General features: G+C 36.2%; 3 protein-coding genes across 10 annotated transcripts; 1 reads left to right on the top strand and 2 right to left on the bottom strand.

Moving 5' to 3' along the window:
* Nucleotides 1-2,525: 2,525 nt before the first annotated feature.
* Nucleotides 2,526-11,627, bottom strand: LOC119483905 (SLAM family member 9-like). Of its 5 annotated transcripts, none has more exons than XM_037762390.1 (11): nucleotides 11,330-11,627; nucleotides 5,104-5,250; nucleotides 4,877-5,002; nucleotides 4,637-4,797; nucleotides 3,893-3,995; nucleotides 3,723-3,821; nucleotides 3,602-3,622; nucleotides 3,490-3,510; nucleotides 3,373-3,399; nucleotides 3,220-3,276; nucleotides 2,526-3,135 (listed from the first exon to the last, which is right to left on the bottom strand). In XM_037762390.1, exons 1-11 carry the CDS (start codon nucleotides 11,331-11,333, stop codon nucleotides 3,116-3,118), a joined length of 786 nt encoding a protein of 261 aa, XP_037618318.1. In that variant the 5' UTR covers nucleotides 11,334-11,627; the 3' UTR covers nucleotides 2,526-3,115. The 5 variants fall into 5 exon arrangements, with proteins under 5 accessions (XP_037618318.1, XP_037618317.1, XP_037618314.1 ...); XM_037762389.1 differs by having other exon boundaries at nucleotides 3,598-3,622; nucleotides 11,350-11,627; XM_037762386.1 differs by having other exon boundaries at nucleotides 11,350-11,627.
* A 1,706-nt stretch (nucleotides 11,628-13,333) lies between these two features.
* On the bottom strand, nucleotides 13,334-18,660 carry LOC119483904 (cytochrome P450 4F3). The gene is made up of 13 exons (XM_037762385.1): nucleotides 18,385-18,660; nucleotides 17,445-17,589; nucleotides 17,272-17,325; nucleotides 16,916-17,043; nucleotides 16,125-16,246; nucleotides 15,899-16,045; nucleotides 15,440-15,563; nucleotides 15,282-15,348; nucleotides 14,856-14,985; nucleotides 14,100-14,233; nucleotides 13,958-14,022; nucleotides 13,798-13,880; nucleotides 13,334-13,715 (listed from the first exon to the last, which is right to left on the bottom strand). Exons 1-13 carry the CDS (start codon nucleotides 18,586-18,588, stop codon nucleotides 13,496-13,498), a joined length of 1,623 nt encoding a protein of 540 aa, XP_037618313.1. The 5' UTR covers nucleotides 18,589-18,660; the 3' UTR covers nucleotides 13,334-13,495.
* Nucleotides 18,661-19,493: 833 nt separating this feature from the next.
* Nucleotides 19,494-24,672, top strand: LOC119483902 (insulin receptor substrate 2-A-like). Of its 4 annotated transcripts, none has more exons than XM_037762384.1 (6): nucleotides 19,494-19,630; nucleotides 20,733-21,225; nucleotides 21,526-21,775; nucleotides 22,796-23,045; nucleotides 23,138-23,756; nucleotides 23,862-24,672. In XM_037762384.1, exons 2-6 carry the CDS (start codon nucleotides 20,747-20,749, stop codon nucleotides 24,274-24,276), a joined length of 2,013 nt encoding a protein of 670 aa, XP_037618312.1. In that variant the 5' UTR covers nucleotides 19,494-19,630; nucleotides 20,733-20,746; the 3' UTR covers nucleotides 24,277-24,672. The 4 variants fall into 4 exon arrangements, with proteins under 4 accessions (XP_037618312.1, XP_037618309.1, XP_037618310.1 ...); XM_037762381.1 differs by having other exon boundaries at nucleotides 19,553-19,686; XM_037762382.1 differs by having other exon boundaries at nucleotides 19,566-19,702.
* Nucleotides 24,673-27,635: the final 2,963 nt, after the last annotated feature.

The following is a 27,635-nucleotide window of genomic DNA, read 5'->3' as shown; positions in this document are numbered from 1 at the left end:
GACGACTCGGGTTACCATGGTTACAAATCTCCAACCGGCAAGGCGGCTCTCAGGAAGTGACGACGTAGATAACCGCTCAGTGCGTCCAAAAAGATACACAATACTGTTTATTCACACAAAAGTATGTTGAACGATAGTTCACATTGAGTATGTTGTGCATAGTATAGAATTTCCGACGAAGCAATATGTGAATGACATGAGCTGATAGGAAGTAAACATGGACACAAAATGTTGCCTAGCAATGCAATCCAGTTGAAATGCATTAAAACGGTGGTGGAAAGTAACTAAGTACATTTACTCAAGTACTGTACATAAGTGCAGTTTTGAGGTACTTGTACTTTACTTGAGTATTTCCATTTAATGCTACTTTATAGTTCTACTCCAATACATCTCAGAGCTACTATTTACTTTTTACATAGAAAACATATGTTTATATGATATGATGCAGCAGTGTACTAATAACTAACCCAGTAGTATATAAACTAAAGTATCTAAATTGACTCTGAATTGAGGAAGTACAACATTAAAATGTATTTGTTAGTGATAAAAAATAAAAAAGATTCTATAAGAATAAAAGACTTTGAAATGAGCTGTTCTGTATAATGACTTTTAATACTTTCAGTACATTTAACTGATAATACTTTTGTACTTTTATTTAATTAACATTCTGAATTAAGGGCTTTTACTTGTAACAGTGTATTTTTAGACTACGGTATTTGTACTTTTACCTAAGTAAAAGATCTGAGTACTTCTTCCACCACTGGCTAGGTCTCTGCATATGGCCTCTACCTGCCTGGTGCAACTGAAATATACTATATATATATACATATATAAAAGACAATATTCCTCTGAAAGGCTGCAGCTGCTTTTTCCTACATACTTTTAGTACAGCGATCCAACCCACAGTACACATGACTCAGCCTGTTATTGACGGTGAAATGTGACGACTTGCTGCCCTCAAGTGGTTCAACTTTGGTCTGTTTCTTTATTTTCCTGCTGGAAAAAGAAAGACTGAAGATATGCAAATTAAAAAAAGAGATTGATGTGTAAAAAAGGGTTGATATTCGGTTGCCTTTATAAAATGCAGCCAATATAAAAACACTTACATTCTTTATGTCCTCCAACACTTTTATCAAGCCACAATAAATACTAAGCTAACAGGGTATGAATAACGGAAACTTTGAAGCCTCTAGAGCTATTTAAAGTTTAGAAATGTCTGTGCCACATCGTTTAGTAGTGCTGCTTTGTATGTTAAAAATGAGTTTCACAAATCATTGACATAATCTGAAAGTCCTCAGTCAGTATACCGCAATGTCTGACTTGACCTTTAAATGTGGGACATCTGTAACCTCATACTTTCAGCTGCACTGAAGTGCAAAGTATGTTGTCACTACAAGTAAAGGAATAAGAATCTATAAAAGAAAATAAAGTTAAGTGCAAAAACAAACCTGTCATCCATTTTAAACACATCTATTGCATCTACAAACACACCAAACATTTCAACTCTCAGAATTTAAAGGTTGTTATTGATAACATTTTTATGTATATGAATATAAAAAAAAAAAAAAAAATACATCTACAGAGAAAGAAAGGTGCTGAATAAAAGTATGTTTTTTCTTGAAAAAAAATCATTGATTGTGAATTTTAAAATTTTTGGTGGGTCCAAAATGAATGTTTTGTTTACATCTGTGGAAGATATCTGACGTTTGGTATCACGTTGTATCTCTGAGTCGTCCGTTAGTGTGGAAAAAAACAGATAAATGTCTGAGATTGACAGCGAGTGCCCGGCTACGACTTGTTGTGAAGTAAATGCAATGGAACAGGGTAGGGTGAATGTTATCAATAGCACCTTTAAAGCAGAATACACATTAAAAATACAATCAGAAAAGTGATAACAAACATTTGATGACGAAACAAAACCACAAAATAAAAATAGTTTGATTGACTTTTCCCCTTGTTTGAATATATTTTGTTCACAACACTCGTAGTAGCTCTGGCTGAGAAGTCAGCAGTAAGGTACTGTACAATGGCGTGCTTGTTGGTTTAGCTGGCAGCTCAAACCACACAAAGCGTCCCTTTTTTCCACCCCCTCCGCTATCAGTCCAGTTCCTCCCCACGCAGTCCAAGCTCTTCTCTAACACCGTGACCTGCTTGCTTTAATGAGCTGGAGGTACCAGTCGGTGTCAGGTATGCTGTCCGTCACAGGAAAGGGCTCTCTGCAGGGTTTCCTGGTATTGTCTAAACTTTGAGGCCCCTCAGTGCCTTGTTGGAAAATCTAGAAACAAACCGGAAGATCTGCTTCAAGTCTAAAAGCTTTTCTTACATTCTGCACTGCAACTGAAGTCTTATTTTATTTCATGCTAAATAACTTCTTATTGTCTTTTTTAGGGTCTTATTTATAACATTTTTATGTATTCGAATAATTAAAAAAACATCCACAGAGCCTTTAGAAAACTGCAGAATAAAAGTGAGGCTTTTCCTAAAAAAAAAATAAATAAAATTATGATTGTGAATTAATCATTTAAAAAAATTTGGCGGGTCCAAAATGAATGTTTTGTTTATCTCTGTGGAAGATATCTGCCGTTTGGTTCCCACTTCTAACAAGGCTTGTGAGCCAATGGTAAAACGACGTTGGTATCACGTGTCTCACTCCGCTCGACAACAAAAACTGGCAACCACTTGAAGTGAAGTGAATGCAATGGAACCGGGGAGGCAGCGTGTGACATGTAGTGGCTGAATGTTAACAATAGCACCTTTAAATGTTGTTTTAAGGTAAATCCCAGGAGATAATAGCTGCTGCATAAACGAATGTATTCTGTTTAAAACAAACAGCAGAATTCCAGTCTTAAAAACAAGCCTTTAACAATCTTTCATACCCACTCTTTGTCAGTTTTGTTGGTTTAAAAAATATATATATATTTTTTTTTTTAAATTAGCCTCAAGATAATTTGTTAAATCTAGATTTAAGGCATTGGGACTGACACTGCTATTGAAGGGATTTTCAATAATATGTGTACTGTAACCGCAGGACAGACCAATCCAATGTGCACTTCTGGATTTCCTGAAACATTTCGGCTTCACTCTGGATCGTCTTCTTTTGCCGTCGTTTGGCTGCCTATTTCATCGGTGTTTCCTCTGCCAAATAACAAAGTAAAGTAAATGAGTACATTATTATATTTAGAATACAAGCAGGTGATTTTTTTTTTCTCAGTATCTTACCGTCTGTCTGTTCCAGCTCTTGAGCATTGGTGCCATTAGATTCAGCAGCTTCTGTTTCTGTATCAATGATATGGACGTATGGATGTCAACCTTTTCATCATAATAAAAAAAAAAATTGACAAAACAAATACAGAAAAACAGACTGAAACTCACGTGGCCTCTCGTGCCTCCTCCAGAAGTCTGTAGTGGAGGACAACAAGACAGTGGAAGTCATTAGATGTGTAAAGGGTTTGCTTTTTAAGGCATAATTAGGTCATTTAAGTTACTGACCTGCTTCCCATGGCATGGATGCTGCAGGGAGAGAATTCCAGCAGATAATATGTTAAGAAACATATTTAATACGTTCAGAAAATATGTCAAGAAACCTACTTTTCAAACTTACTTTTTTGGAAGAACCACATTCCTAGAGGAAATCAAAGAGAATGATTAATACTCCTCTCATCATCACAAATCATACACAACATCTGCTTGATTTAGAAAGTAGATATATGAGTTGTTCTCACCTGTGGACCATCTGTGGAGGGAAACCAGCAGCATCACGACGATCAGCAGACCGATGAAGACTGTGACTCCCATGGAGATGTTCAGTTTTCCTCCGGGTGCTGTTGAACGACAACAGCATCAATAGGTGGGCTTCACAGCGGGATGTTCTGGGTTGAAATTTAAATGTTACCTGGCTCACCAGTGGTGAGACGGTTGGGGACGGGTAGGCTGCTCTCCTGACTGACTGGATTCTCCAGCTCACAGATGAACTCGCTGATACTTGAACTGTCGTTCTGGAAGTAAAAAATTACTATTGACGTCATTAGCGTTTTTCTCATTGTGGTGACTTTTGCTGGGTACCTAGCGCTATATGCGTTTACCAACCATAGTTACCATGATCCTAACAGAAAACAGCAGGCCTGGAGGATGTTGCTAGAAGTCCCAAATCAAAACCGACAAGTCCCAAGTCAAGACAGTCAAGTCTCAAGTTGAGTTTTGAGTCCTAAACGAGTCATATTGCCCTCTGAACTAAATGTAACATCATTTACGTCTCTGTAATTTTTCAACCCGCACAAACCGGCGCGTAGTTTTTGTACGCGAACAAAATTATCTTCGGTATCCTTTTTTCATAGTAACGTAACGTTAGTTCTTCATGGTTCTCTCCTGCAATTTGATTGGATGCTGTGGGATTTGATGAAACAACGTGGATCTGGGGAATTGTCGACTTGGAATGAATCGTTAGTTGATTCAGGAAATGAATTGATTCGTGGCACACTTATAAAATAACATATTTTTTAATCTTTGGGCTGGGGGGAAGGTATCAAGTACTTTCAAGTCAAAAGACTCAAGTCCAGGTGAATTGATTTTGTCGAGTCATCAAATTTGTCTGACTCGAATCCCAAGTCATGGGCCTCTGCTATGTGGTATAAAATACCTTTGTAATGCGATGCTCCTTGGTTGAAGCTGTCACCGTGTCACCTGACTTCCACCTGTAGGTGACTGGTTCAGCGTCCGTGGTGTCTCCATCACAGGTCAACGTACAGCTGGTCTTCTCATCGTCACATGATTCACTAACAGTGGGTTTAGGGACGGGGGCTGTTGTTATTGGAGAAACAAACTATTAGAAATAAGTCGCGATAAATCGGACTAAACAGTGTGGACGATTTCCGCTTACAGATGACGATGAGATGAGTTGTATTCTGGACCACGTCGTTGATTTCTGGCGTGTACAATCCACTGTCGTTTCGAGTCAGTCCTGTGATTGTCATCTCTCCACTTGAAGTGTTCAGGCTGCCACGTACTTTAAACAAACACCCACATGGAAAGATGGAACTCACTCCACTGCATAATTTAGCATTAATCAATCAAAACGTTTGAATGAAGCACTCGGCTCAGGTATACCTAAGAACTGACGATAACTATCCGTTTCCATTCCTTCCCACTGCATGGCGATGTTATTACCCTCTTTCCAGATGATGGGGATTTTTACAGGGACGGTGTCTGGTTTGAGGACGATTTTGTCGCCCACCTTCTTGTAGACTTTCTTAACTGTGAGGAAAAAAAGAGGCTCAGTGTGTCTAAACATCCTTTAAATGGGCTTTCTGTTCACTGGACTGTTGTCAGATTAAAGGTAATGAAGATTAAGCTGTTGCCTTAAAACAAGCGGTTGGTTATTTTTCGTTTTCAGCACAAAGGATTTGTTGCTTTATGTCATTGTAAATTAATTGTCTTCAGGGCTTGGGACTGTTGGTTGGACAAAAAAAGCAATTTGAGGATGTCAACTTGGCCCTGGGAAACTGTGATGAGCATTTTACAAACTAATCTGTGAGGTTCCTGGTAATTTCATATGTGAATTTGGGGGGTTTCGATTTTAGAAACAACCAATTTTAAGACTCAGGCAGCATTAAGACCTTCATTAAGGAGTTCAAATTTACAGAAAATATAAAATTTAACAGTTAATTTAAGAATTACAAAAAATCCCATGTATGTGTAAAATACACTCCGTTTTGTTAAAATAGTTTTTAGTTCAATTACTTGTTTTATTCTTACTACAGTTTTTTGCACCTACTTTTTTTATTATATTCTGTTCCTGTTCCTCTTCCATGTTCTCTTTCGCTTGGTTTATTCGTACTTTTCTGTTCCGTTTTCTCTTCTCTTAGTAAGCTCAACTATTCTATTTTATTATATTCTACTCAATTCCTAACTATTCTACCTTATGTACAACTATTTATCTACTCTTCTGCACTATTCTATAATATTGTATTCCTAACTGTTCTATTTCTACTCTTTTCTGCTGTATTCTATAATATTCTATTTCTAACTGTTCTGTTTCTACTCTATTCTATTATATTGTATTTCTAACTCTTCTATTTCTACACTTTTCTGCTCTATTCTATTCTATTCTATTCTAAACTGTTCTATTTCTACTTTATTCTATAATGTTGTTTTTCTCACTATTACTATCACACTCTACTCGTTTCTGCTCTATTATATTATATACTGTTCTAATTCTACTCTATTCTACTGTATTGTATTTCTAACTGTTCTATTTCTACTCGTTTCTGCTCTATTCTATAATATTGTACTTCTAACTGTTCTGTTTCTACTATTTTCTGCTCTATTTTCTTGTGTTGTATTCCTAAATGTTCTATTTCTACTCTTTTCTGCTGTTTTCTATAATATTGCATTTCTAACTCTTCTATTTCTACTCTAGTCTATTCTATTGTATTTCTAACTGTTGTTTCTACTCGTTCCTGCTCTATTTTCTTGTGTTGTATTCCTAAATGTTCTATTTCTACTCTTTTCTGCTGTTTTCTATAATATTGCATTTCTAACTCTTCTATTTCTACACTTTTCTGCTCTATTCTATTCTATTCTAAACTGTTCTATTTCTACTTTATTCTATAATGTTGTTTTTCTCACTATTACTATCACACTCTACTCGTTTCTGCTCTATTATATTATATACTGTTCTAATTCTACTCTATTCTAATGTATTGTATTTCTAACTGTTCTATTTCTACTCGTTTCTGCTCTATTCTATAATATTGTACTTCTAACTGTTATGTTTCTACTCTTTTCTGCTCTATTTTCTTGTGTTGTATTCCTAAATGTTCTATTTCTACTCTTTTCTGCTGTTTTCTATAATATTGCATTTCTAACTCTTCTATTTCTACTCTAGTCTATTCTATTGTATTTCTAACTGTTCTGTTTCTACTCTTTTCTGCTCTATTACATTATATTTCTAACTGTTCTGTTTCTACTCTTTTCTGCTCTATTCTATAGTATTCTATTTCTAACTGTTGTGTTTCTACTCTTTTCTGCTATATTATCTTATATTGTATTTCTAACTGTTCTATTTCTACATATTCTATTGTATTGTATTCCTAACTGTTCTATTTCTGCTCTTTACTGCTCTATTCTACTGTATTGTATTTCTAACTGTTCTATTTCTACTCGTTTCTGCTCTATTCTATAATATTGTACTTCTAACTGTTCTGTTTCTACTCTTTTCTGCTCTATTTTCTTGTGTTGTATTCCTAAATGTTCTATTTCTACTCGTTTCTGCTCTATTCTATAATATTGTATATCTAACTGTTCTGTTTCTACTCTTTTCTGCTCTATTTTCTTGTGTTGTATTCCTAAATGTTCTATTTCTACTCTTTTCTGCTGTTTTCTATAATATTGCATTTCTAACTCTTCTATTTCTACTCTAGTCTATTCTATTGTATTTCTAACTGTTCTGTTTCTACTCTTTTCTGCTCTATTACATTATATTTCTAACTGTTCTGTTTCTACTCTTTTCTGCTCTATTCTATAGTATTCTATTTCTAACTGTTGTGTTTCTACTCTTTTCTGCTATATTATCTTATATTGTATTTCTAACTGTTCTATTTCTACATATTCTATTGTATTGTATTCCTAACTGTTCTATTTCTGCTCTTTACTGCTCTATTCTACTGTATTGTATTTCTAACTGTTCTATTTCTGCTCTTTACTGCTCTATTCTACTGTATTGTATTTCTAACTGTTCTATTTCTGCTCTTTACTGCTCTATTCTACTGTATTGTATTTCTAACTGTTCTATTTCTGCTCTTTACTGCTCTATTCTACTGTATTGTATTTCTAACTGTTCTATTTCTGCTCTTTACTGCTCTATTCTACTGTATTGTATTTCTAACTGTTCTATTTCTACTCGTTTCTGCTCTATTCTATAATATTGTACTTCTAACTGTTCTGTTTCTACTCTTTTCTGCTCTATTTTCTTGTGTTGTATTCCTAAATGTTCTATTTCTACTCTTTTCTGCTGTTTTCTATAATATTGCATTTCTAACTCTTCTATTTCTACTCTAGTCTATTCTATTGTATTTCTAACTGTTCTGTTTCTACTCGTTTCTGCTCTATTTTCTTGTGTTGTATTCCTAAATGTTCTATTTCTACTCTTTTCTGCTGTTTTCTATAATATTGCATTTCTAACTCTTCTATTTCTACTCTAGTCTATTCTATTGTATTTCTAACTGTTCTGTTTCTACTCTTTTCTGCTCTATTACATTATATTTCTAACTGTTCTGTTTCTACTCTTTTCTGCTCTATTCTATAGTATTCTATTTCTAACTGTTGTGTTTCTACTCTTTTCTGCTATATTATCTTATATTGTATTTCTAACTGTTCTATTTCTACATATTCTATTGTATTGTATTCCTAACTGTTCTATTTCTGCTCTTTACTGCTCTATTCTACTGTATTGTATTTCTAACTGTTCTATTTCTGCTCTTTACTGCTCTATTCTACTGTATTGTATTTCTAACTGTTCTATTTCTGCTCTTTACTGCTCTATTCTACTGTATTGTATTTCTAACTGTTCTATTTCTACTCGTTTCTGCTCTATTCTATAATATTGTACTTCTAACTGTTCTGTTTCTACTCTTTTCTGCTCTATTTTCTTGTGTTGTATTCCTAAATGTTCTATTTCTACTCTTTTCTGCTGTTTTCTATAATATTGCATTTCTAACTCTTCTATTTCTACTCTAGTCTATTCTATTGTATTTCTAACTGTTCTGTTTCTACTCGTTTCTGCTCTATTTTCTTGTGTTGTATTCCTAAATGTTCTATTTCTACTCTTTTCTGCTGTTTTCTATAATATTGCATTTCTAACTCTTCTATTTCTACACTTTTTTGCTCTATTCTATTCTATTCTAAACTGTTCTATTTCTACTTTATTCTATAATGTTGTTTTTCTCACTATTACTATCACACTCTACTCGTTTCTGCTCTATTATATTATATACTGTTCTAATTCTACTCTATTCTAATGTATTGTATTTCTAACTGTTCTATTTCTACTCGTTTCTGCTCTATTCTATAATATTGTACTTCTAACTGTTATGTTTCTACTCTTTTCTGCTCTATTTTCTTGTGTTGTATTCCTAAATGTTCTATTTCTACTCTTTTTCTGCTGTTTTCTATAATATTGCATTTCTAACTCTTCTATTTCTACTCTAGTCTATTCTATTGTATTTCTAACTGTTCTGTTTCTACTCTTTTCTGCTCTATTACATTATATTTCTAACTGTTCTGTTTCTACTCTTTTCTGCTCTATTCTATAGTATTCTATTTCTAACTGTTCTGTTTCTACTCGTTTCTGCTCTATTCTATAGTATTCTATTTCTAACTGTTGTGTTTCTACTCTTTTCTGCTATATTATCTTATATTGTATTTCTAACTGTTCTATTTCTACATATTCTATTGTATTGTATTCCTAACTGTTCTATTTCTGCTCTTTACTGCTCTATTCTACTGTATTGTATTCCTAACTGTTCTATTTCTGCTCTTTACTGCTCTATTCTACTGTATTGTATTTCTAACTGTTCTATTTCTGCTCTTTACTGCTCTATTCTACTGTATTGTATTTCTAACTGTTCTATTTCTACTCGTTTCTGCTCTATTCTATAATATTGTACTTCTAACTGTTATGTTTCTACTCTTTTCTGCTCTATTTTCTTGTGTTGTATTCCTAAATGTTCTATTTCTACTCTTTTCTGCTGTTTTCTATAATATTGCATTTCTAACTCTTCTATTTCTACTCTAGTCTATTCTATTGTATTTCTAACTGTTCTGTTTCTACTCTTTTCTGCTCTATTACATTATATTTCTAACTGTTCTGTTTCTACTCTTTTCTGCTCTATTCTATAGTATTCTATTTCTAACTGTTGTGTTTCTACTCTTTTCTGCTATATTATCTTATATTGTATTTCTAACTGTTCTATTTCTACATATTCTATTGTATTGTATTCCTAACTGTTCTATTTCTGCTCTTTACTGCTCTATTCTACTGTATTGTATTTCTAACTGTTCTATTTCTGCTCTTTACTGCTCTATTCTACTGTATTGTATTTCTAACTGTTCTATTTCTGCTCTTTACTGCTCTATTCTACTGTATTGTATTTCTAACTGTTCTATTTCTGCTCTTTACTGCTCTATTCTACTGTATTGTATTTCTAACTGTTCTATTTCTGCTCTTTACTGCTCTATTCTACTGTATTGTATTTCTAACTGTTCTATTTCTACTCGTTTCTGCTCTATTCTACTGTATTGTATTTCTAACTGTTCTATTTCTGCTCTTTACTGCTCTATTCTACTGTATTGTATTTCTAACTGTTCTATTTCTGCTCTTTACTGCTCTATTCTACTGTATTGTATTTCTAACTGTTCTATTTCTGCTCTTTACTGCTCTATTCTACTGTATTGTATTTCTAACTGTTCTGTTTCTACTCGTTTCTGCTCTATTCTATAATATTGTACTTCTAACTGTTCTGTTTCTACTCTTTTCTGCTCTATTTTCTTGTTGTATTCCTAAATGTTCTATTTCTACTCTTTTCTGCTGTTTTCTATAATATTGCATTTCTAACTCTTCTATTTCTACTCTAGTCTATTCTATTGTATTTCTAACTGTTCTGTTTCTACTCGTTTCTGCTCTATTTTCTTGTGTTGTATTCCTAAATGTTCTATTTCTACTCTTTTCTGCTGTTTTCTATAATATTGCATTTCTAACTCTTCTATTTCTACTCTAGTCTATTCTATTGTATTTCTAACTGTTCTGTTTCTACTCTTTTCTGCTCTATTACATTATATTTCTAACTGTTCTGTTTCTACTCGTTTCTGCTCTATTTTCTTGTGTTGTATTCCTAAATGTTCTATTTCTACTCTTTTCTGCTGTTTTCTATAATATTGCATTTCTAACTCTTCTATTTCTACTCTAGTCTATTCTATTGTATTTCTAACTGTTATGTTTCTACTCTATTTAATTATATTTTCACATCTGTTCTATGTTGACCTATATAAACTCTATTTTCCTTTCAATACATTATTGAATACTCTTTTCTGCTCTATTCTACTGTACAGTACTTTACTCCTAACTGTTCTATGGTGCTGTTACATTATTCTCTATATGTATTATTAGTATTATTAGATATTAGTAAATCTGGTTTTATTGCAGCTCCATGCTGTTTAAACTGGGTGTGGCCTTGAATCTGGTAAACTACAACATTGCGACACAACGTACACACACAAACACCCATAAAACACACAGCTTTTAACCCTGTTAGCTCATATAAAAAGGTAAACTAACCCATAGATGTGAGAACTTACCGGGATCTGCGGACACGACAGCCAGGAGAACACACAGCCAGCCGGTTATGGATGTCCCAGACGGACACATCTTCCTCTCTTGGTCGGTTAAACTGTCAGAAACGAGAGGAAATCCAAGCTGCTGCTGCTCTGAACCCAGACAAACATAACCTTATTGAACAGATTAAAACATTACAGGTGAAGTAGGTCAGCTTTAAAAGCAGATAGGTAGGGTTGGATGGTGAGAAACGACTGCAAGATGCTGAAAGTGAAAGTTAAACATCTACAGGCTGACTGTGTGGTGTGGTGAGAGGTTGTTACTGCAGGCACAACACTTAAAAACACCCCTTTCTTGAAAAATCAATAGGCTCAATATTTTATTATTTAATTTAGATTTATATATGATTATAAATTAATTACAGAATATTTATAATAAGCCTTTTTTTTTTTTTTTTTTTTCATTTTGTTTTTCCTTTATTATGTTTTACTCAGACATTTCCATAAACATACTTAGATTCAAGATTCAAGCCCTTTATTGTCATTGTGTAGTACAACGAAATTAAATTGTGACAATCCCATATGTGCTAATGAAAAGATAACACAATAAAAAAAGAGAGTGCAATATAAATATTAAAAATATAATATATGAAAATACAATATGTATATCGATGAGATGACAGTTTTGCCAGATTATTGCACAAAGTGAACCAACTTTTTCACTTTTTACAATGAAATTATAGAACATGGGGTGCTTTTCATGTGAAATAAGATAAAATAAATAATAATTAAAAAAAAATTACATTTAGAAAAAAAAAGAAAAATTAAATAAAAAGGGCATTTTGGGGAAATATATTTTTTCCACTCCTTCCAAATGTCCTCAAATTTAGTTTCTTGAAGCCTCATTGAGAAAGTAATTCTTTCCATTACAAATATTTCATAAATTACATCATACCAGATATGAATGAGCAATTTTAAGATGAACATCCTCACATTTTAATTATGGACATCCTAATGTAATCTGATTAACAGGGCTGCAATAAAAGCATGATTTGTCCCCACAGGAATATTCTCATTAATATTCAAATCACATGCAGTGATTTGTTACCAAAGATTTGTATTTATTTTACATTAAAGGGTCCACTAGGTGGAGCAATAACTGAACAAACAACCAATGATTCGACAAAATCAAAGTGAAGTGCAAAATGAAAGGTGTTTATTAAAGATGACTAAAGGTTGACAAAAATGTGGTGGAGGTAGGAACAAAATGGTTGTGCCAAATAAACAAAATTAATAAATAAAACCTGGCCTAACTAAGTCTCTGCCTTCTTTAGAAACAACACAAACAAAAGGCTGACTAAAAAACAGTGGTGTACAAAACATACAGGGGTTGGCACCACCCAATAAATCTAGTGCTTCTAGACATGAACGAAACTACATGAAAAACCTTATCTTATCTTCTGCACAAGTCAAATGCTTCAGTAGAAATGAGTCAGAGAGAGAGAGAGCGGGCAGCCCACAGTGTGCCTCTTTTGAATGCAGCGATTGGCTAGAGAGTGAGCCAATCAGCAGCTGAACAACTCTACACAGGTGGACTCTAATCACCTCCATTATTACTCATACCTGGCAGCACCTCCAAGACAAGGGGGAGGGGCAGAACAGGAGAGAGTACAGAACAGGAGAAAGGCTCTGCAGGCCTGTAACAAAAAGACTAAATGTAACTTTTTACACGTATACATTTTTTTTTTATTGCCAATGTGTGTGTTGTAACCTAAAAAAATGAGACCTTACGCAACTTTCTGGGTTTCCTCTATCTGCCTGTGGACTGCTTTTAATGTGTGCTATAGTCCGCTAACGCCAACAAACGACCAGCCCCGACCACAACTCAGACTCCAACTCTTGACCCTAGTTTGACCTTTATTAATCCAGGTTAATCTAGCCCAGGTCATACGGATGTTTGTCCTAAACATGCGTTGTAATTTCAAAAGTCAATTAGAATGAGGATATGTTTTTTAAGATTTTTTTAAAGAATTTATTCAAAACAAAACAGTAAAAAATAGTCGACGATCATGTCTTTGTAGAAATAGATTTAGAAACAATTCAGTAAACATAAATCCAGTGATGTACTAAACTAGGTGTGAGGCCAGAGCTTCTGTGTCATCTCGTTGGATCATTCATCCTGCAACTCCTCCGGGTTGTTCGGGATCAGATGCTCTAGCTGCAGCCACAAACCCCCCTCCGCACGCAGGACGAGCTGGGGGAGACGGCGAACTCCCCCAGAGCTGCTCCCGAGTTCAGGGTTCACCCCCGGGGTCAGACGAAACCTGAGCAGGGTCAACGCCACCACGACTCGTAGCTGTGCCAGGGCGAATTTCTGACCAATACAGTTCCTGTGAACACATACTTAGTAGTTTACCAACGCGTTCCTAATTGTGTCACACCTTATATATTGCAGCAATGAGGACGCGGTACCTGGGGCCTGAGGAGAAGGGGATGAAGGCGTGAGAAGCCCGCCCATCTGTGTTTGTTGGGTCAAAACGCTGAGGTTGAAACTCCTAAAAGAGAGAAAGTCACACAGGTCAAACATGACAACGTTGAGCCAGAGTGAAAAGAAATCTGTTTCATTTCTTACATGTGGGTTTGTCCAAACAGCAGGGTTGTGGTGTGTCCCATAAATACTGACCAAGCAGATGGCACCTTGGGAGGAATAACAGAACGTTTTTTTTAGAATACATTCACTCTCTAAAGGTGTAAAATCAATTTCACCCTCTCACCCGTTGGTACGATCCGATCCCCTGGCAGTGCCATGTCCTTGGTGTACTTCCTTGTTACAGCCTGCACAGGAGCGTGCAGCCGGAGAGACTCTTTGATGCACATGGTGGTGAAGGGAAGGTTGGACAGATCCTCCCTTTAGATGAAGATGTTCACATTTAAATATTTCTAAATTTGGCTTTATTATAACGGACTTTCAACTGCACTTAAAGGGGACCTATTATGCTGTTTTCCTTTCCTTTAGTGTGTTATATAGTTTTTTGTTCATGTAAAAGGTCTGCAAAGTTACAAAGCCCAAAGTCCACGCCAAAGGGAGAAACACTGCTCCTGAACTGCCTGAAACGCTTTGCTTGAAGTCCCGCCTTTTCTTCCGTAACGAGGTGATGTCACCAAGTAACACATTTGCGTAATACCTGCCTAGCGGCTAGTTTGGCACGCCCTCAAACAGAGCTCGTTAGAGCGGAGCTGGAGCGGATTCCGAAGAGTTTGGTTCGGTTGACCAATCACAATAGAGTGGGCCAGCTGACCAATAGCAACAGTCGGTATGAGAAAAATAAAGCGTTTTTTTTTAACATTAAAGCAAGTAAACATGTTCTCGTAGAAACCCAAAATACAAGTATGAACCTGAAAATAAACATAATAGGTCCCCTTTAATACGACAGGGTTTCAGATTGTATGAGGACAAGTTTTCGTCTCTTACTAAGCATTTTCACTGAGAAAATTGTCCAGTCATTTAGGTTGCGCGTGTGCTTTCTTACCACTCTATTTCATGTCTATCTCGTCCTTCCATCAGATCCATCACTTCCTGCCTGCATTTCTCCTGATAGTGGTCGTGGCGTGCTAAGTTATACAGCGTCCAGCAAATCGCACTGGCTGTTGTGTCGTGACCTGGGGAAAAAGAGAGAGGCGAACGGCGTTACACGGTTTCGCACTCGTCGACTCACGTTACCACAGTCTTGGAAAGGGAGGAGTGAACGGAGGGGTACTCGGTTGCAATCTGCAACCACACCACTAGATGTCGCCAAATCCTACACACTGCACCTTTAAAGGAACAATCTGTAAACTAAAGCCATTGCTCAAGTCACAATACACAGGGATTTTGCTGCAACAGTTTTACTTGGTCCGCTAAATGCTAAATATAAGGCTTAACAGTAGCATTAGTCCATACTTGTCACCTGTCTCACCTGCAAACATGAAGGTGTTGGCCTCCGCCTTTATCTCCTCATCCGTTAGGCCTCGTCCATCCTCATCCTGCAGAATTACACCGCATCTTTTAAAGCGATTTGCCACTTTTGATTCTGTCCATCTCTATATCTCATTCTTATTTCTTCCTCTTTCCTACCTTTGTCAGCAGAATGATGTCCACAAAATCTTTCTTCCTGCGTGGTGCTGTGGTGAAATCTGTTTCTGTCTTCTCCTGTTGGCTGATAAGGGCTCGGCGCTTCTGTACCACCTCCCTGGTAAAACTGCAAACACCACGGTTTTACCGAAATACAGAAAAGAATAGACAATAAGAAGTCGTTACAATAGAATATTATATTTCATATTTTAATATATATATTTAGTATATTAAGATACAATATGTTACTGTAATATGATACTGCACAATGCAATATGGTGTATTCTAATAACATGCAGTAAAACAATAAAAACAATAAAAAAAACTTTAAAAAAGCTTAAAACTTAAAAAAAAACTTAAAAAAACAACTTTAAAGTACTTCAATTAAATTTGAATATATAGAATTTATGTAATAATATATAATAGAATATAACACAGTAGAATTTAATACAGCTGCTGTACCTGTGCACAGTGTTTAGGGCCTTTCTGAATCGTTTCCCCTGCTGTGTTTTCCAGTAAAACCAGTCCCAGTGGTGCAAAATCTTTTGGCGCCGATCTATTACCAGGTCACTCAGCTCCACTATGGCTGACACGTACTCACTGGTAGACCTGGAGAGAGAAAATAAAATAAACAAAATAGAAGTAGAATGAATTTATTAGTGGAAAATGGTAAAGTGTGTGTCCTCACCTCTGACAGTTGCTGTTGTAGCTAAAGGCACATTTCAGTAAACTGTCCAGTGTCATGAGAGTGACATGGTCAAACATCTCTACAGTAGTCGTGCCTTTACCCACCAGGTTGCGCCACTTGTCCTGAAAGACAGAAAAGGTGCAACAGAGACATTTGCATGCAGATACTAAAGCAAGTGTGTATAGATTTCACACTGATTTCTAAACAGAAAGTAAATGCAACATAAGATCATCATATTAAAGGGGAACTACGCCCATTTTGAAAATTCATACATGTTATTCCTATGGTCTAAGACAGTCCAAAAATATTAGTAAACATGAACAACTCTCTCCCAAATCCCCAAACTAGAGTGCTAAAAATGAAATTTGTGATCTCATCAAGTACAAAGTCTGGAATTGCTCCATATGCTGCCTTCAAATGAAACTTGTGAGTTCGTATTTACAACATGGGAAGTTGTGTATATATGCTTGGCGTTCAAGTGGTTAAGTCACGAGAACACCGCAGTTAGGCAACAGCAATATTAACGTTCCTGAATTTCGAGGTGGGCCATTTGAAGGCAGCACTTCTCCATAGACAATGAATTGGTTAAGATGTTCTAGATGATACTCAGAGCACCCATGTTCTGAGTACATGGGAACATTTTCTGTTTCATAACTGAGATCACTACAATAGAATAAATATAATTTGGGTATAAAAACAAAAACTAACATTCTGTGAGTTCTCAAAATCAGTCTCCCACTTTACTAGGCCATGTGTGTTTGCTTGCATCCGTCCACTGCTGTGCGTCTTACATGCATGGTGTCAGTCGAGGTGTTGAACTTGACGACGTAGCTCTTCAGAATATCAAAATGGAAAGCTGGAGTCAGCAGCCGTCTCTTGCGAGACCACTCCTGCCCGTTGCTTAGCAACAGGCTCTGTCCTGGGACGTAAGAGAGAGGAGGTTTTGGAAGTGAGGATGACAATACTGGATCACCACATCTGACTTTAGTATTATTCATTTATTCATCTTAAAAATCCATAAACAAAGGCAGTCTTTTCAGCTACTTTGTCATCTTCCTGAGTATTATGAAACATGCAACCAATTCTTGCTGACTTAAAAACTCTTCCACTAGACTTAAATCAGAGCAACATGAGCTATTTGACTCACCAAGCCATGGACGCAGATGGCCATAGATGAGCTCATCTTTCACTGTAACGCTGGCTGGATGGAGGGAAGCAGTGAGGATTTAAGAGCAATATGAAATGAAGTTCAGGAAATGTGGTTTTAGTAGCTCCAATAACGCTTCCACTAGTGTACTGTTTACAGTAATTATACACTACCAGGTGCCATTAGCAGAGGTTTGACGTAGTCAGGGTGGAAAAGTCTGACCAAGGGATAGAAAGGGCCGAGGAACCAGCTGCAAGAGTGTGTGTACGTCTGCACCAAGTCATCCACCTGCAGGAGACCTTCTTCTGTGCTCTGCATCTGAGGCACAAATACACAAAACATTACAATATACAGTATACCATAAGTTTAAAGACGTCCTATTACAGTATGCTTTTGTGCTTTTTCCATTTCCTTTAGTGTGTTATATAGTTTGTTGTGCATGTAAAAGGTCTGCAAAGTAACAAAGCCCAAAGTCCGCGCCAAAGGTAGAAACACTGCTGCTGAAGTGCCTGAAACGCCTCGCTTGAAGTCCCGCCTTTTCTTCCGTAATGTGGTGATGTCACCAAGTAACACATTTGCGTAATACCTGCCTAGCAGCTAGTTTGGCACGCCCTTAAACAAAGCTAGTTAGAGCGGAGCTGGAGCAGAGTCCGAAGTGTTTGGTTCGGTTGACCAATCACTACAGAGTGGGCCAGCTGACCAATCAGAGCAGCGTTTTCGATAGGGGGCGGGGCAAGAGCTCAAACTGAGCGTTTCAGACAGAGAGTGAAAAGAGGTGCTGCAAAAATAAAGCGTTTTTTTTTTTTTTTTACATTAAAGCATCTAAACATGTTCTAGTAGAAATCCAAAATACAAGAAACTGAAAATGAGCATCTTTAATTGAACTCTATTTTCTTCAATTAAAAGGATAGTAAAGTGAGGTTTGTGCTGAATTCTCAAGAAGAGGACATTTGATGATAATGTTTCGCAACACTCACCACATCCTGTATCACACTGAGAAATCTGTTAGATTTCCTGATGTCTTGTTTCAACATTTACCAAGCATTAAAAAGGTAACAGACGAGGTCCAGACTGTATCTTAGAACTATAAATGCATGTGAGTGTGTGTCTTACCTGGCCCAGGTGGCCTATAAGCCAGGAGTTTGCAGGTGGCTTGCTAAAGCAGGACAGCCTGTATGTGTACCAGGCGTGTCGTCCCAACAGCTTCGCCGTCGAAACTGCAATCACAGCTCCCAGTCCTGCACCAACCACTAACAGGACCTGCCAGAGGCCAGTCCAGCTGAGGACTTGAGAGAGGACACCGTGGAGGAGAGACATCCTGGGACAGGAAGAGAGAGGGTGTCGAGTATCCAGAGGTTGCTTGACTCTCGCCCTGCTCTGACAGCGACTGTGTTCACAATGAGACGTTACTAATGTTGAAATAGGCAGAAACCAAACTGGTCCACCCAATTATGTCAACAGAAGCAACTGCTGTGACACCACTTCCTTTAATTACTCATTTACAACATCTTGACCTGCATCCTGCTGATGGAGAGTCAACCATTAACTTGGTTTATAAATTACTTTAATGTAAACTTATTTTGTTTAATTAATTATTTAATTGTATTTATTTATTTTTGTTATAGTTATTGGCTCCTTGCTGTTGTTTTTTTTTTTTTTTATATCTTATATTATTATTATTATCTTATGTTATTTGTATCATGAGGTCAAATTTAGTTGTTAAAAAAAACAGCCCTCTAAAAGCTGTATTATTTTATATTTTAAAGGGGCAATACCCAGTTTTCAAGAGATTTGTTTTTAATCATTATTTTCATTTATTTATTTTAACTTTTTATCTTTCCAACATTTGTTTTCTTGCCAAATATGTTGACATCATTTTATTCCAGGCACTCTTCATTGAAGACACAAGAAAACAACAATTTTTCGAAAACAAATAACAAAGTCATATATTTGTCATTTATATAGTTTTATTTATCAACTTTTATTCTATTCACTTTCGTCATAGTCAAATATTTGTATTTCCTTCCCAATAATTGTTCCCAACCTTTCTTTACTTGCAGTTAATAGAATAATAGTTTAGTATAACCAATTAACCAATTATATCAAGGAAATGCTCGCCTACTGATTCTAATAAAAACACTGATGACTCTAAACGTTCATAAACTATACACTTCAGATCATACATCACCACTAATGAACCCCACAAAGTAGATTATATCATATTTAACCCATGCGTTGCTGTAGAAGTCATTAAAATGATGGCTTTACACTGTGCGCGCTCCCGCGAGGCGCAAGCACGACTCGGCCTAATTGGGTACAACACAACACCTGTAGCAGAGTAGAGAACAACTGAAGACAGGTAGTTTGACGGGAAATAGGTGTGGAAATCGTTGTTTGACTTCTGCAGGCGACACTGTGCGTTCTTCCAGTGGTAATGTGTTTACCTGTCAATTTTAATTTCATATTTTTGTCCTCTGGTGTGGGTAAACACAACGCACTGGCTAATTGATGTTTACCCCTCATTCAATTAATATGGTTCCAAAAAATGTACTTTAATTTGCTTGATTATTGATTGATGAATTGATTAATATATCTATTTTTCCATTACATATATATATATTTGCTTATTTTATCCAACACCAAAGATACTCATATTGCAATGCTATGAAATAGGGGGGGGAAAAATGGTCGACTAATTCTAGCACTAGAAATTAATACTAAAGTATATTAATCTCTTCAGACCAATATATCATTTTAACAATGTCTTTATTGTTTTTTTGTTATACAAACATCAGCATTATTAAGCAATTTATACAATACAGGATTTACTTTAACAAACATAACACCCCCCACACACCTACCCAATCAATATATAAGTTATTCTTATGTTATTTTTGGACTATGCTTGAACATAGTCAGCTATTAGATGCTTTTCTTTTTAAGCCCATCATTTAAAAACCTGTGAATATAATTATTGTATGCTCAGAAATAAATCCAAATGTTGTATGTTTGACACCAGAGAAACTCTGGGATATTTTAATTTTAAAAAATATATTTTTGTAAAGTACCGTTGCACAAATTTATCCTCTAATTGTGCAACCTTGCTTGTGAATATAGGATGAATTAGGGAGATTACTAAAATAATCTCCAATTGGCCTTGTGTGGATATTAATATTGTTTGAGTCGAGGAGAGACAACTTAAAAGCAGGAATATTTAAGCCAAATGGTTAAAAATGCTACAGAATTTGGAAATATTTCATCAGTTGATCTTGTAAATATTGTTTTTCCACATCTGTTGAAAAAACTAGTCCTAATATAACCGCATTTCTTTGTTTCCATTACAACAAACATTCATTTATTTTTGGCTTTTGAGCTGCTCAGAATCATTTTCACTTTTTCTCTTGTAAGGTGTAAGAAATATCCTGCTTTTTCTCTCGTCTTCCTCTGTGTGCATGTTTCAGGTCCTCAGCTTGAAATGAATGAAATGACAGAAGGGCCCAGCAGGTGTGCCAGCCAAGAGACATCTCCACCTGCTTCCAGCTCTCCTCTGTCGTCTCCCAGCTGCAGCTCCACCCAAACATGGCTGCCAGCCGAATCCCCTTTGCGGCCTCCCTGGATGAATGATCGTCAAATGGAGCAGGACCAGCACTACGTCGAGATGCAGTCGAGTCCTCCGTCTCGTTTCTACGAGGAGCTCTTCTGCACCCGCCGGGCCTCCAGCGCTCTGGTCCCTCTGGCCGGCGCCCTCATGACCTCCTCCTCCGGGCCGCAGAGCGATGTGGTGAAACAAAGTTACCTGGGGAAGCTGGAGCGGAACCACAGAAGATATTTTGTCCTGAGAGCAGGAAGTCACACCGGGCCGAGCCGACTCGAGTGGTACAAGAGCCAGGAGAAGTTCACAGCGATGGAGAAGCCTGCTGGTGGAGCTACGCTGTTTGGCTCGAACAAGCAAGGGTTGGTTAATTAATGCATTAATGCATGCCACCAGCCAAATGTTGATAAATGTCTTCTTTAATGCACCAAAGTAATTTGACATCCTGAATACATCCTCTGCTAATTGATTAGAATACACTATGTTCGTGCCTGAAGTCGTTTTTAAATGTGTAAATAAGGCCAAGCATTAAGAATTAAAAGCCAATGGACCAGCTTTCTGTTCAGCAGTGGTCACTGGATTCACCATGGTGGAAAATCTATAAGGTAACAAAAGGAAACATTACAGTCTAAAATGAGATTCTCTTTATTCCTACTTCCCAGGGTGATTTACCTGAGGTACTGTCTCGGTGTGAGCCGGAGTGGCAGTTCCAGGAAAGGCCACACGGTGGCGCTGTATGCCAAGGATCAAACCATGGTACTATCGGTGGAGGACCAGGGGGAACAAGAAGAGTGGTATCTGGCCATTAAGAAACTGATGGAGGAAGAGCGGAAGGATGAAGAGCACGGAGAAGGGTTTGAAGAAGAGGATGACGGGTATTGCACTCTGCCCCCTGCTGCTTTCTTCAAAGAGGTCAGACCAGATTTTCATTGGGTTTTTTTCTGTCACATGCAGTAGATTTAAAGGTGCAGTGTGTAGGATTTGGTGGCATCTAGTGGCCTTTCCAAGACTGTGGTAACGTGAGCCGCTGAGTGCAAAATGCTGAGTGCCGAAATGTTACACACTGTTCCTTTTAAAACCAAGAGAACTTTTAATTAAAGTTGATTTTAAGTTTGCTGCCCTGCAAAAGTAGACATTTTCTACAATTTACTGATGGATGACCTCTTGATACACAATGTGCACTTTCCCTAGCCTTGACAACTGAGTCAGAAATAAGATCAAATAAAACAGCGTAATATGCTCGCTGAGGATATCTAGGTGATACTACCCTTATATTCAACAAGGCACAATTATGTCCTATATACTGTAAGCATTTCTTAAAATTTTAATAACTACTAAAACACCCAAAAAGGAAATCCAAGGTACTTGGCACAAACAGTCTGTTAGCAGGTTTAATACTACTAAAATCACAGAAAATCAACCATGTTGTGCAGAATTCACTGTCACCTTTCCAAAGTCAGTCAGGTGACCCTCGTTAACCGATCGTTAACCGCTAACCGACAAGATTAGTGCGTTGCATGCAGCAGTGCTGTGGTTGTAGTTCCTAACAAGCCGCCCAGCTGCAACGAAAAGCCGATGCACAAACAGGTTGAATCCATCATTTATCACCCGCTGCAGTTTATGAGCACAACAGATAACTGAGTCCCCAGTTCACCCGTATTGTCGTGGACACATGCAGCCACTTTCCCAGTAAAAGTCTCCACCGCATTAATTAGTTTAGCAGCAAGGTTGTCAGCTGTGTGTCTGCCTCAACTTCCACTTCGAGATCGTGTTTACAAAGCTAATATCACCTTCACGTGACAGAATGTTGGACATAAAATAATTAAAAATGTCAATTAAAAAAGATGTTTTTAAGTACAACCAACTCTTCATTGGATATAAATACCCCTGCCTGATTTTTTTTTTCCTCTGCTCCTTTCACCTTGGCCTAAGGTTTGGCCCGTCATGGTGAAGCCCAGAGGTCTGGGCTGTTCCACGTCTCTGGCGGGGGAGAGCCGGCTCTGCCTCACAGCTACGTCTCTCATCCTGATCAGAGTGGCCGCATGCAGTGATTTGCAGTCGGTCACTATGCCTTTGCTGAGTATTCGTCGCTTTGGCCACTTGGACGGTTCGTTCTTCTTGGAGCTCGGCAGGTCGGCACCAAACGGTCCCGGAGAGATCTGGATGGAAGCAAGAGACCAAGGTAACTGATGATAAAAAAAGATGTGCTAGTTTTACTCATTTCTGCCTTCCCATGGGACTGTGAGCCGTCTTCTTTGTGTCTGCTCTGTACAGGAAACCCAGCAGTAGCCCAGCACATTCATGAGTTGGTTCGTGAGACAGTAAGGGCACTACGAGCTCTTCCTGACTTCAGCCGGTCACCGACCTCCAACAATCAGCTTCACACCTTTCTGACCTCAAAACGCTGCAGACCCAAATACAGAGACAGGCTGAATGTGAGACCTCTTGGTTCTCACGTTCGTTCCCTGCCCCCCAGATACCCTGAAACCCAGACAAGTCCAACTAAATGTTACCTTGAGCCCCACAAACCAGAGCCTGAATCCACTCTGAGCTCCACCTCACATCTCAGCCCTTTCAGATCCCGTCAGTCTGAGACTGGCAGCTACATGGAAATGAAGATGGACCATCAGCTCCCAGTGAACAAAGGGAGGGAAAACGACTGCGGAAGACCTGCCGTGGTGACAGGGGACCACGGCGGTGTTGCAGCCTGCGGGATGGAGGGCTGGGAGTCAGATGAGGAGCAGAGGCTGGGGTACATGATGATGTCGCTACAGGTAAGCCCCAGCTCGTCTGTGCTGCCTCAGGACGACTATGTGACCATGGCGAGCCCTCATAAACACAAGTGGCCAGCTTACTCTTCACCCTCCTCTTCCCCGCAGACATCATTCAACAGGTACGTTTGACTTTAACGTAACATTACACACATCTCAGAATGTATTTAATTTGTGTATTGTCTGGACTTAAACTTGTAAAGTAAAACTTTCTCTCTTTTATGTAGCTCCACCTCAGACAGCTCCTCTCCTCTGCACCCGTCACATCATCATCAGACCAATGAGCGCAGTCAGCCCCACTGGCTGGTGACCTCAGTCCAACAGTCAGAAACAGAAGCTGGCCAATCACAGATGAGCATCAGCAGCTCCACCGAACCACAGGATGATGCAAGGCAGGAGCCGGCCAAGCAGAGACGACTCCCAGCACAGACCAGGGCCTCTTCGTCTCCCGTGAGGACTGTTGATGGGTCTGGCGTGATGACTCCGTTTGTCGCAGGTGGACCAGGCTATTCCAGGCCAGTCCAGGCTAGTCCGATCTCAGGTACAAGCCGGTCTGGTCGAGCTGCATCAGAACAATCTGTTAGAAGATACCGGCTGTCTTTGTGTCTGCCTGCTTGCCTGCAAGCTGAGGACAGAAACTGAGTCTTTGTAATTCATCGTTTCGTTTACATCACTAATCTAAAAAGGTGACGTAGTTAAAAAAGTAAGAATAATTGATTTAAATATTTCTATGTGACTGGCACTTGTTGCGCTTAATCACTTGCTGTGGCAACGCACATGCATAGAGAAAACAGGGCTTTAAAGTCTTACATTGAATAGAGTATACGTTGAAATTAAAGTTGTCTTATTGACAGTTTTAGTCAGTTATTTGTGTGTAAACGCGGTTAGTGTTTGGTTTCAGTTTGCCCCTTTTTGTCAATTTGTTTCTCTGTTGGTGTGTTCTAAATCAAGCCTTGGTTTTTTGTCTAAACCACACTTAAAGATGCTCCACTGTTATATGAAAGAATTAAAAGAATAAAGTCACATGATTGCACATTCTTCTTTAGCCTTTTATTGATCTGTAAACCAAGGTGAGGGATTTTAAAGAAGTTGCCTGACCACAGTCAGATGGGCGGGAGGGCAATAGAACAAGGTTGTAGAGTTCAAGAAACTTAAATATTTAAGTAACTATTCAGGGCTGCTGTGGTCCTCACTCATTCCCTCTAAGTTCAACTGCAGGTACAATAGACTAGTTATATACAACTAGTTTATTAGTCTAGTCTATTGTCATAAAGAGTTTCTGAAGTTAAAGCTGTATTTTTACCTGAGTTGATTACTTGATTAACATTTCCACCTCTGACTGCTTCCAATCTTTTTATTTCATCAGAAAACATGTCATATTTATTCTATAGTGTCCCCATAAGCCTTACATGAAATGTTTTTTTATGCACCTTATTTCAAGTGCAGCTGCTTGTTATATACCAAACTTTATCTGATCCGTGGCTGTCCTGGTACGTATTAATTATGTATGTATTAATTATCTGTCATATAGGCCTAGTGTGCCAAGTTCATTTAGTTAATAAGTCAGTTAATTTGAAAATAAAGAAATTCAAAGAAGGATGAGTTATGGGCATTTTAATGTTTATAATTTTTTATCAATAAGATTTATAATATTATTAATGGTAAAAATATAGATAATAATAATAGTATCAAGTATAATATTAAAAAAAATAATAGTATAAAAAAGTAATATTAAAAAAAATTCCTGTCACTGCAAAAGTGTAAAGTATATGTGTATATAATATAATATATATACATAATATATATAAATATAATATATATAAAATATAATATATATATAAATATAATATATATATATAACATAATATATATATAATGTAATATGTATATATATATAAATATATATATATAATATATTTATATATATCTTTGTGTCATCTATCTTTGTACAGTGAATATCTCATCTATCTTTGTACAGTGAATATATATATTATATATATATATATAATATATATATATATATAATATATATATATATCTTTGTGTCATCTATTTTTGTACAGTGAATATCTTTGTGTCACGTCTTTTTTACAGTGAATATCTTTGTGTCACATATCTTTGTACAGTGAACATTTTTGTGTTACATATCTTTTTTACAGTGAATATCTTTGTGTCACATCTTTATACAGTGAATATCTTTGTCCAGTGAATATATTCACTGGACAAAGATATTCACTGTACAAAGATATATATATATAATATATATATATATATATATATATATATATATAATATAATATATATAAATATAATATAATATATATATATAATATATAATATGTTATAAGTATCTTTATAGTGGTAGGGAGCGGCATATTTACAATGATAGATGACAAAGATATTCACTGTACAAAGATATATGACACAAATATAAATATATATATATGAGTGTCATATATCCTTGTACAGTGAACATTTTTGTGTCATCTATCTTTGTACAGTGAATATCTTTGTATTTGTGTATTTGAAAATAAAGAATTTCAAAGAAGGATGAGTTATGGGCATTTTAATATTTATTCATTTTTATCAATAAGAATTATAATATTATTAATAGTAATATATACACTCACCGGCCACTTTATAAGGCACACCTGTTCAATTGCTTGCTGACAGAAATAGCTAATCAGCCAATCACTCAACACATATCTTTGTACAGTGAATATTTTTGTGTCACATATCTTTTTTACAGTGAATATCTTTGTATCACATATCTCTGTACAGTGAATATTTTTGTGTCACATATCTTTTTTACAGTGAATATCTTTGTGTCACATATCTCTGTACAGTGAATATTTTTGTGTCACATATCTTTTTTACAGTGAATATCTTTGTGTCACATATCTCTGTACAGTGAATATTTTTGTGTCACATATCTTTTTTACAGTGAATATCTTTGTGTCACATCTCTGTACAGTGAATATTTTTGTCCAGTGAATATATATATAAATATAAATATAATATAATATATATATATAAATATAAATATAATATATATATAATATAATATGTATAAATATAATATAATATATATATAAATATAATATATATATAATATATAATATATATATAATATGATCTAAGTATCTTTTTATAGCGGTGGGGAGCGGCATATTTACAAAGATATATGACACAAATATAAATATATATATATGAGTGTCATATATCTTTGTACAGTGAACATTTTTGTGTCATCTATCTTTGTACAGTGAATATCTTTGTATTTGTATATTTGAAAATAAAGAATTTCAAAGAAGGATGAGTTATGGGCATTTTAATATTTATTCATTTTTATCAATAAGAATTATAATATTATTAATAGTAATATATACACTCACCGGCCACTTTATAAGGCACACCTGTTCAATTGCTTGCTGACAGAAATAGCTAATCAGCCAATCACTCAACACATATCTTTGTACAGTGAATATTTTTGTGTCACATATCTTTTTTACAGTGAATATCTTTGTGTCACATATCTCTGTACAGTGAATATTTTTGTGTCACATATCTTTTTTACAGTGAATATCTTTGTGTCACATATCTCTGTACAGTGAATATTTTTGTGTCACATATCTTTTTTACAGTGAATATCTTTGTGTCACATATCTCTGTACAGTGAATATTTTTGTGTCACATATCTTTTTTACAGTGAATATCTTTGTGTCACATATCTCTGTACAGTGAATATTTTTGTGTCACATATCTTTTTTACAGTGAATATCTTTGTGTCACATCTCTGTACAGTGAATATTTTTGTCCAGTGAATATATATATAAATATAAATATAATATAATATATATATAATATAATATAATATATATAAATATAAATATAATATATATATAATATAATATGTATAAATATAATATAATATATATATAAATATAATATATATATAATATATAATATATATATAATATGATATAAGTATCTTTTTATAG

Source organism: Sebastes umbrosus, chromosome 24 (genome assembly GCF_015220745.1).
Source record: "Sebastes umbrosus isolate fSebUmb1 chromosome 24, fSebUmb1.pri, whole genome shotgun sequence".
NCBI classification, from domain to species: domain Eukaryota; kingdom Metazoa; phylum Chordata; class Actinopteri; order Perciformes; family Sebastidae; genus Sebastes; species Sebastes umbrosus.
Note: the sequence above shows the minus strand (reverse complement) of the source record. Positions and strands in the feature narration are given on the sequence as shown.